This window comes from Clinocottus analis, unplaced genomic scaffold (genome assembly GCF_023055335.1).
Source record: "Clinocottus analis isolate CAN_PGR_092001 unplaced genomic scaffold, fCliAna1.0.p SCAF_8, whole genome shotgun sequence".
Taxonomy (NCBI): Eukaryota; Metazoa; Chordata; class Actinopteri; order Perciformes; family Cottidae; genus Clinocottus; species Clinocottus analis.
In genome coordinates, this window is record NW_027176240.1 from 15,674,136 (window position 1) to 15,684,947 (window position 10,812).

A 10,812-nucleotide genomic window follows, 5' to 3' on the forward strand; every position below is an offset into this window, starting at 1 on the left:
ACTACAGTTTTTCCTTGTTATTTCTGCTTTGACTTTGTCAGGAGGCTTCAGCAAACAGTTCCAACCTGGCAGGCCGCCAAGCTAGAAAAAGAAAAAAACTCTGCTTCTGTCAACGAAAGTGCATCATTAAATTAGAGCGCACACTCATTATAAAGTTATTGAGTGAGCAGTAATTATTTGACGAGCAGACTGAAGTACAATGACCAAACTGATTTCAGGTGCCGAGAAGTGTATTCTATATTTCGGGGCTCGTAGTATCTGGTTGTTATAATTCATAAACAACACTGAATGCTTGCAGAGAGCGAGAGAGAGAGGAAAACCCAGAACAAAGTATGGAGTGTATTTGGAATAGTTTTACAACTGTGCAGGCTCCCTGTGCTTCTTGTTTTTATTTTATATTTGACACCGGTTTCAGAGGGGACTGTCAAGGTTGGTCAGGACTTCCTGTGCAATATACTTTATTACTGTATCAATAATAAATCTGAGACAATTTGAGTTCAATGTGTGCATCTATCTGAAATGAGTTCATCATGCAGTTTCTTTTCTTTATCACTGTTCTCTGAACTTGTTGAGCATAATGAGGATTTCTGAAGCTGTCGGGATTCGATCGAGACGGAACTGCAGGCCAAGGGCCCAGAAACTATGAAATGAACCCCGACATGTTTAAAAGTTGTTATTAAATGTCCCACACACACACACGTCATGAATGACAATCAGGAAAACCACATTGTCCTAAACGAATGTGACCTAAACAAGCCAGATGTGGTGCAATTTCCACCTTTGTCTCTGGATTTGGGCCTCCTCATGGAGCTGCTGTGTGTGGCTCTTAGTGCGCGGGTCTTTGAACCCTGCACTTCCACCAGATTCTGCTTCCTGCCGAGATCCAGAGAGCTGGATCTGCCCCAGCCGGCCTGTCTGATAGCCCTCATCGTCTCCTTCAGTGGGTGCTCTGAAGCCGTGGTGCCACTGGCTGTCAGACTACCTAATGGGACGTGTGCGGCTGCTTTCGGGGGGTGGGGGTCCCCCATCATTAGAAAGTGTCTCACCCTGAACCCCAGCTCCAATCTTCGCCTCTGCTACCAGTAGCGGCCTGGCAGTTTGTTCCCGTCTGTCACCAGCCCTGTGCTATAAAGCCAGCGTTATCTGCAGTGTTAAGTGCAGGCCACAGACGGGGGGTCAGCTTAAAGTGAGGCAGCAGAGACACCCTGTCCCGCCTGGCCCCGCCGCACACAGGAAGCGGGGCTGCGCTGGGTCCCTCTGTCTGGCCCCGGAGCCCCGCCTCGGCCAGCGACGCAGGCGCTAATGCAAGGAGGCCCTCGGCCAAATGACTCTAATTTCCCCTCTGGACTCAGACGATCCCAGTGGCCCTTGAGAATCAGACTGAGGATTTGTTCGGAGTGATTTGTTTTGTCTCGTCCCCCTGAACCTTGTGCAATTCCTTCACTCAAGTTCTAGTTCTCTGCTGCCAGCGGTGTTGCGGCCACCAAATTGGGGATTTGAGAAAAGCTCAAGCCCTTCGAGGACAGAAGCTGGAGAAGGTAAACTGATGGGAAAGAGAGCAACAAGTTGGCAATTTAATTCTGTAGTTCTCATGATGAACTGCTGCAGGATCCGTTGCATCCTTTTGTAAAAAGGCAGGGTTTCCAGTACGCCTTGGTCATGTTCTGAGAGGCCCATAATCTACTCTTCTGCTAAAAGACTCATTTTGTGTGAGCCTCTCAGTGCGTCACGCTTGCAGACCTGTAGCTTAATTCTCTTCCAACAGGGTTTAATTGAGTGACTAATGCACACGCAGTTAAAGCCCCGTGAATACACACTGAAATCTGTTGAGAAATTAAACAATGATGCATCGGGGTGATTTTCTGCTGAGATTTGAATGATAATGACGCTGCAGTTGAAAAATATCTCATTATGTGGTTATTTTCTGATGCATATGCACAAATACATATAATTATATGTATATAATTATATCTAATAATACATATGATTATATGTATTTGTGTATATATATATATAATTATTTAAGAGTTTTAATTAAGAGTAAATGTGTTAAGTAAGGATAAGTACATGGCTTTATGAACCATGTTTCACATGTCTAAGTTGACAGATTTTTCATCTGAACTCTCACACGTTTCTTTCAGTTCAGATTATGTAATATTTCACACAGACATTAATCACAGGTGACTTTTTTGTTGTTGCCACAAGAACATTCATGTTTGGTACTTGAAGTACACGTAACTGTTAACTACTGCACTTGTGGAGTTAGGATTTTACATCCAGAGCTTTGACTTGTGGAGTATTGTTATAATACGTTGGGCACCAGCATCGAAACTAGTTTAGTTTCTCTCACATAAAAACAAAAGTTAGAACTTTTTTTCAATGTTGTTAAACAAACACAACCCTCTGACGGGAAAATAGCCCTCTTGTGTGTGTCTGGGGTGTGTTGTTGGCTGATAACATGGTAATTCATTTGGTAATAATTATCCGTCACGCAAGACTTTTAATCTTTACATTCGCATGAATCCGCAGAACACTGCCAGATGCTGCTGATTAGCCACTAAGTTCGTATTTTCGTATGAGCTAATTAACACTATTAGTCGCGCGCATTACGACACACCTGCAGACGCGTTTAAATAATTACGTGACACCTCACACTTACTACACACGCGCGCGCTCCATCAACGCGCCCAATGGCATCTTGCGTCCGAGCTAACGGGTTATTTTTAGGGCTCACCTCACTAAAGATAACCCGCCTCGACCGTTTGTCATCGCGTCACAACAAGCAACATTATCCCTTTTTTTGTTTTTTTTGTTTTTACCCTCCGCCTTCCCCACCGGCGGAGTTGGTTGAGAGGTGTCAGGTTTTGGGTGTCTATAAAAGGAGGGACGTGCCGAACGGCTCGACACTCTTCATCCAGACCACAACCCGCGAGCTGGTTTCGAGGTCAGGGTTCAGCCTCAGCATTAGTTCACCCCGTCATTTAAAGTGTTGAAGCGTTTCGAGAGGGACGTCCTAACCTCTCCATGCTTCACGTGTACAGGTGACTTCATCGGCGTCAAAATGCCCATCTGGTGCAGCTCCTGCAAGTGTCACGTCAGTGCTCCATGCACCGCTCACCTCCTGCCCGAGGATCCCCGCAGCTCCTCCTGCAGCAGCTTCAGGTCAGTGCCTCCGCTCCCCGTCGGCGCCACGCCCTCTAGCGGCCGAACCAGCCAGCGGCCGTCTCGTTGCCGCCTGCAGCGCGCGCGCACCGCGGGGAGCAACTAATCCAGTTCTCTCCCGTCTGCAGCGCGATCCTGTTATGTGATATACTAATCCAGCAACAATGATGTTTATGCTGCATTTGCATTTTTTTTTTTAAATGGAGAAAAAAAAAATCAAGTTGGGTTCCTTTTTTTTCTCTGTCAAAGATGCTTTGGTGGGGAATTTACAATGGGTCTGCAAATGTAATAATATAATATTCAATAAACAGGCTTAAAATATAGATGTATGTGTGAGTATCCCTAAAAAGAAAACAATCCTAAACGTCTGCTATCAATTACATATTGTGAATGGATCTTTATTGTTGCGGTGCTGGGATGCAAATGGCCAGAATTCTCCTTTTGTGGCACTTTCTCTGTCGTTGTGACGTGGGGCGCCCCGCTCCGAGGACACCCACTTTATAAGGCAATGAAGGCAGCAGCAGAAGCCCAGCCTCCCCTTTGTGTGTGACGCCCACGCTGAAGCCCTGGCAGCTATAAAAGCCCCGGGCTCTCAGTGGATGGGCCCAGACAGATCCTGATCACACAGACAAAGTCGACAGAAAGCCCTCGTGTGTGCCGCAGACACGGCAGCCTCTCCATATCAGCAGTTTCCATAGGAACCCTCGAGGAAGAGACACCGGGCTGAATTGTGTAAAAAGAGGCTTGATCTGTTCAGAGCAATTATTCCCTTTTGCCTTCTTTTGAATACTTTTTTTTCCCCACTGGAGTAGAGGAGGGTTACCTCCAAAGAGATTTTTTTTTTTTTTTTATGTGACTGTAGACAACTTTTGTCTCCTGAGCTTTAGTTTCTTCAGTTATCTTCTGACCCCTGACCTCAGTGGCCATGGTCTCTCACAGATCTACCAAAGGAGCATCCAAAGCCCGACGGGACCACATCAATCACGAGATCCGGAATATGCGCGCCCTGCTGCCCGTCACCCAGGAGGACCAGGAGCGTCTCTCCTACCTGCACTCCATGTCCGCCATCTGCGCCTACATCAGGAAGTCTGTTCTCTTCCACGGTAAGTCATCGCACTCCGGTTACAGCCGCTCTTTCGTATCTTTGAACCTCTCATCTGCATTCAGCCTGCGCCGCTGTCAAACTAAATGTGACTAAGTTTGTGGCACCGCATGGACCGTATCAAAGCTAAACTTGAGAGATGGAGTGTAACCAAGACTCTCCTCACTCGTTTCTCCCCTCAGGACTCCCGGCTGAGGCAGGATCACGCCGCTCTCTGCCGTACGAGGCCTTCCTTCCAGCGCTGCACGGCTTCATCCTGGTCACTACCGCACAGGGGAGGCTGGTCTACGTGTCCGAGAATGTGGAGGAATATCTCGGTCTGTCCATGGTGAGTCGATTTATGCATCTGCCGTTTCCTTTACTTTGCGTTGGGCTTTCATTGTTCCGTATCTAACTGAAAAAAAAACAACACATTTTTCCAGATAGATGTGCTGCAAGGAGACACTTTCTATGACATGGTGGAACGCTCTGACATTGATATCGTGAAATCAAACCTGGACAATGATCCCAACTCACCATCAGGTAACATTAGAGACTTTTAACATCACTTTTGAATGTGTTGCATTTTAAACTGGGATCACTGTGTAACCATCACACTGTTGTTGTATTCTCACTGCTATGCAGGCCTCATGTCTCCCCCAACACGTGTTAGATGTTTTGCCTTTCTATTGGTTCTACCGAAAGACTAAACTGATCCGGTGTCTTTCTTCAGAGAGGAGCTTTGTATGTTGCATGCAGACCTCCAAGGCCTTCAAGCTGCAACACGGCAGCTGCTGTTCAATGACGGTCAGAGGGAGCTTCCGGTCGTTCGCTCAGCCCTGGCCGTCCTCCTCTTTGGTCTGTCCCACCAGCGAGCCTCTGTTTGTGGCCCTCTGCACCCCCACGGTCAACCGCCTGCAGAGCTCCGACTCCCACTCCTGTGACGGCTTCAACAGTGTCCACCGACTCGATATGACCTTCACTCAGCTGTCAGACAGGTAAACGCACGGATCCCCCTTCAAACGGAGGTAACCCAAATGTTCTTGTACTGGCCACTGACAAACGTTTCCATGCCTTTTACTTTTCAGCATCTCATATTTTTTGGGGTATTCGGCAGAAGAGTTGACCGGTCGATCGTGGTACAGTCTCATCCACCCTGAAGATCTTTCTTTGAGTGCAGATTCTCATAGAAGTTTAAGTAAGTATCCGTCTATTGCAGGAAAACTTGTTTTAACACTGGCTGCGTTGTTCAGAGTGAGGGGATAAAAATACATTTTTCGATGTACGAATACTATTAAGTGCGCACGATCATAACCACGGCTGTTTCTTCCCTGTCCCGCCCAGTGCAGGCAGATGAGGGCATCCAGGCGGAGTTGGTGTTCAGACTCCAGTGCAAAGATCTGTCGTGGACCTGGATCTACAGTCGGGCCAACAAGGAGGCGGAGTGCCAGGGCGTGAGCTGTGCCAACTTCATCATCAGGTATGACCGACTTCACTTCCCCAGCAGACCTGAGCTCGCGGCGCAGGACACTTTTTCCCTGTTTTATGCTTCAAGTTGAGAACCTTGACTTAATACATTGCTTTTTTTTGTTGCAGTGAAACGGAGGCCCGATTTCTGCAGAAGAAAATCAGCAGCAATGCCTTAAGGCCATCGCCTCTGGAAAACTTTGCAGATCAACAAGCGCCTCCCACTCCGACCTACAACAACACTAAGTGCTTTAAAAGACGGAGGACGTCCAGCAGCCAAAGCGAGGGGCCAGCTGCTAAAGCGAGGAGGGAGATCGAGCAAGACATATGCTATGTGACGTGCGCCTTCTCCCAAGGCAATGGCTCGCCTGCTTCCTCGAGAGAGAGGCCTGCTCTCTTCACCCCTCCCTACAGCCCGGCCTCCTCCAGCTCGACTCTGCAGCAGGAGGAGCTCAGCCATGACCTCCTGATGGATGTGCATGGATACACCGATCAGCTGCTGTCCTCCCCTGAGTGCTCTCCCTCCTATTACTCCTACCCAGAGGCAGGGCTCACCTGTCACCAATCATCCTCCGGCTCCCTCGCTTCAGCCTCCGAACAGACGTTTGACCGGGCGGCCTTCGGCGCGCTCGGCGCGCGCTCTCCGGCCTCCTCCTCATCTCCGACCTATGATTTCCAAGCTTGTACGGCCGATGCTCGATTAGTTCCAGACTGCCCGTCCGTGTCGGACATGTGCGAGAGCCCAGTGGACTGTGCTCTGCTTCACGACGACTTCAGCCTCCTCGAGCAGCCACAGGGGGGCAGCCTTGCCCAAGTGCATCAAGTCCCTTACCACGAGTTGCCCACTCACTCCAGTCTCCTCACCCCCAGCCAATCTCCCGCATCCACAGAGACGGCGCATTACAACGAGAGGGAGCAGGCGGAGATCAGTATTCTGGCCCAGCAGATCTCCTCTCTGGCCAGCAGCTTTTCCATGTACCACACGCACGGCCCGCTTGAGAATGTGGCCCGACCTGCAACCGCCAACGCCCCGCTCTCGGCCTGCGACTGGCCCCACCACGCGCCGCTCCCTCCCGCGGCCCTTCCTCTCAAGCGCGAGCTGGTCCTTGACGACGGCGTGTTCGACAGCATCCTCATGGACCTGGACATGGGCGCGAGGAAAAGCGGCATGTCCGGCTCCGGCGCTGCAGCGTACGGTTACCAGCAGGGCTTGTTGCGCTGCAGGAGTGAGCCCCTCGGCCTCTCCCCGACCATCACAGAGGAGCCGCTGCCTGCAGAGCAGTTCACCGCCATGGATCCCTTCAGTTTGCAGTTGGGACGCCATGACCAAAACACTGAGTTGCATCAACTCAACCACTATATGCAGAGTGGCCTTCAGCAAGGTAAAACAGCCTCTGACCCAGTGAGTTTCCTGTGGTAAACTCACTGTAGGTTGTATTTCACTAATGTGTTGCCCTCTCTCCTTTTCAGATGAACTTGCAGAAGAAAACCTGTACTGAAATAAGTCTGTGACTTACTGTACTACCACGTGTATGACATATTGTCAGGACGATCTCCCTTCGCTGGATTCAAAGACGAGTGCTGGCAAAGACATTTGGAGGACATCTTTGCTGAGACGCTGTTCTCTCAAAAGACTTCTTTCTGAAAGTGGAAAAGCAACTAAAGTAGATGACTTGCTCTTCAAGACTACATTTTTGTCTTGATGTCTCAACACTGCTGTTGTCTGTGTTTTATGTTTTGCTTCTGTCTTATATTTGATGAAAAAGGTACTTTACACACTGAAATGGAGGTATATTTTTTTCTTCTAATGCGGAATGACCACAGTTTACTATTGAGCACTTTATCAATGTCGTTGCCACAGAAATCTTATAAATGGGAAGGCATACTGATTTTAAAGAAATATTACCTATATTTCAAAGCTACCTGTATGAGCTTTAGCGCATACATTATTCCTTAAAATGAACAGCCATTTGTGAATGTTTGGTTTTAGGTGCCTTTAAGGGAAAGACGCGAATCGGTTTGCCAAAAAATAATAATACATTTTGTCTTTTTCTCCGCGGGGCCATTGATGCTTTAATGTTATGAATTTTAAAAAAATCAGTCAGCGAGATGATTGTTCAACACCTACCTCAGTGGTTCATCTAAATGCATTCCAAGTCTGAATTTTATGAATTAATTGTATTTATTTTTTACTTCACTTACACGTAATTGTCTTAAAAATGTTTGTATTTTACTGCAATGTGAATCTTAAACTTAAGTTCATTCCACATGGTTTTCTTTATTGTACTGGTACTGCACGTGTCTGATCATGTTATTGTGTTATACCCGACATTTGAAATGTAAATAAATCAAATGAAAAACACATTGTCATGTTGATATAATGATGAGGTTAGTCTACGTTTCTTTTTCCACAAACACACACTGCAGGTGTAAAATGTACACAACTCATTAATAATAAAAAACACTTGATTGTCTTTGAGCACAAACACATTTGACTCACTTTGCTTCAATACAATTCAACTTGTAGCAGCGTTTCATCCAACAATTTTTAGTTTCCTTTTTTTACTCCAAAATAAAGATTAATCTTGGATTAGCTGAACATATGTGTAGTAATACAATACATGTGTTAATCACCAGTTGACTGATATGGCAAACAGTATATTATAACTCATAAATATAACTAACACATCAAACTGATACGCAGCAACAATGACATTCATTCAAAGCCGTGATCTCGTTCATGTTATATATAAGATTAACAAGAACACACACATATATGTATATACATACACACAACAGCTAAATACTCCACTATGTTCTCCAGCTCTTTGGTGCCGAGCAGGGGTAGTGTACGGGGGATTGTGGGAGGTTTTATTTGTTTGAGCTGCTTGCTACACCTGAAAGCAATGTTGACGTTCACACTCCACGACTTTCAAGGTCGGGAGGTCACAGCACGACTTGCTGTCTTGTCATCAGAAGTCTTGAGGCGCTGCAAACCGCCAGCGAGTGTAAAATCCGGGCGTGAAGTCGTGTAGTGTGAACTAGGACTTGGCTGCAGGCTGTACCAAAAAGGCAACGCTCAAATGACACTTCACAACTTGAGCCTTTGTTCATGCAGACATATTGATTAGTCCATCTTTAACATACACCTTTTTACAGGAACATTCATTCATACAAAATGGGTCCACTGTGTATTTTTATGAGCTCTTTCTCTTCATCTGACCTGATGGCTAAACATCTACTGAGCTCGTCAACGCTTCATTGATTTTTACATCTTGTGGTCGGTCATACCGATGGGAGCAAATGCACTGTATATACGGGAAGTCCATTCCTTCTTGGGAAAAAAATGTGCAAACGTCAATGCATAAGTACATGGCCGGACAGTGAAATGACTAATGTGAAAGATGGGCACGAAGCTCGCAGCGGGCACCACAGTCACGCCGCTGGTGCAGTGCGTGTAATGCAGAGCTCCTTTTGTGTGGCTTGAAGTGGCCACTAGATGGAGTGATAGCTCCAACCGCCTCCCACTGACACATATATCTAAATGCCAATACTATTCAAGCAAGGTTGAAAAAAGTGGAGGCGTGTATGTGTGTGTGTGTGTGTGTGTGTGTGTGCCGATGAGAGTAAAAAAACTCCCTCGTTCGGTCCGCTCATGAGCAAACAGTCCAGATGCCTGTTCCTATCCATGGAGACCTAATTAAGAGTGATGTCTGTTGAAGGGTACAATGGCAAGTAAAGTTCCTAACAAGTCCCCACATCTGGTGAGCTGCTGTCGTCCCGTGTCGCTCATCCCTAACCCTGGAATGATAATGATTTCTCCCGGAGGCACCGCGACACCAAGTCCGGGGCACCTGCGCGCTCGTCCGCGGCGAGGAGACAGCAGCAATCCACACTCCCAGCAACCTCCACGTCTCTGCACGTCACAGAACACAACAGTAAATACAATGTGGCAGTTTTCCGTAGCTGTGGATACACGATTATTATTAGATCAAGCGTGGCCGTGTGTTGAATTGTTTGTTGAATTTTCACTTGGAAATCAAGGAGAAAAAAAGGACTATTGGTGGTAGCAGGCCTATAGATCTGTGGCTGATTGTGTGTGACAACGATGTAAAACATCACAGCCGCCTCTCCTGCCGCCTCCCCGATATTAAATTGAGATGGTGTGAGATTAGATTAACAAAATCCAAGCCTCACAGGAAGAACTTCAGGAGTCTGCCAGTGGAAGTGAGCGATGAAATGCAGCTCGGGTGATTCATATCTGAGATCTGAGAGCGGCGTTGAGGCTGAAGATGATACCGCACGGTGGAGCTGACAAAAGAGAAACACAGGCAAAACTGTCATCTGCCCTACTTCAGTGGCTTCTGAAGCGCTTTCTCAGGTGGATGGCTGGAGGGCGGATGCTGAGGGAAAAGCGCATCAGTGCAGTTAAACAGAGCAGCTCATGGATGGGATTCTTTTTCAAAGCCGTGCCTCCCACAAGCAGCCAGGTTCTCATATCCTGCCTCACCGGTGGCTTCTCACGAATGATTACCTCATCTGCTTGCAGAGGAAAAACTCCTCCAAATTGAAACTCTTACTGATTTCAGACAACAGGGCCTCAGGTGGCGCTGCCGTGTCTTCGTTTATTTACCGGCTCTACGCGTTTATTGTCACAGCGACCGGGGCTCGGGGGCTCTACCGAGAGCTGATCTCGGGGTTTACGTTCATTCTGAAAGAGATGAAGACGTGGAAAGCCCGAATGTGGTTTGTCCATTTCGCTCGGGGATTGTTTGGCAGATGGACGCGATGACACAGGCGATAGCCGCCAAGGTCACGCGGAGGTGTCGCGCGCCGTCACGAAGGATGCCTGAGCTGTTATTGTACGTTCACCTGAATCTGCCTTTTCATCTGGCACAGTGTGTAATTCATTTTCTCCCCGTCTCAATCATTTGGGGCTGCAACACGTTTCCACGTCTATCGCGTTGTTGTCCCGCTTCTCAAAAAGAGGCCCCTGACTGGTGTCGGTTCAGTCGGCACACGCCGACACTGTAATTGGGTTAAACAAAAAGACCCGAAATAGACTGCAGCCTGTTCCTTCAGTGCCGCTCCTGTTCCTCCCG

The 10,812-nt window shown here is 47.6% G+C and overlaps 1 protein-coding gene across 1 annotated transcript; it reads left to right on the forward strand.

Annotated features, from left to right (window-relative positions):
- The first annotated feature begins 3,058 nt into the window (after nucleotides 1-3,058).
- Nucleotides 3,059-8,032, forward strand: npas4l (neuronal PAS domain protein 4 like). Its single transcript, XM_068568312.1, has 9 exons — nucleotides 3,059-3,162; nucleotides 4,102-4,265; nucleotides 4,447-4,592; nucleotides 4,687-4,786; nucleotides 4,977-5,241; nucleotides 5,332-5,441; nucleotides 5,588-5,723; nucleotides 5,840-7,092; nucleotides 7,181-8,032. The coding sequence occupies exons 1-9, from the start codon at nucleotides 3,062-3,064 to the stop codon at nucleotides 7,207-7,209; spliced, it is 2,304 nt and encodes a 767-aa protein (XP_068424413.1). The 5' UTR covers nucleotides 3,059-3,061; the 3' UTR covers nucleotides 7,210-8,032.
- The last annotated feature ends 2,780 nt before the right edge of the window (nucleotides 8,033-10,812 follow it).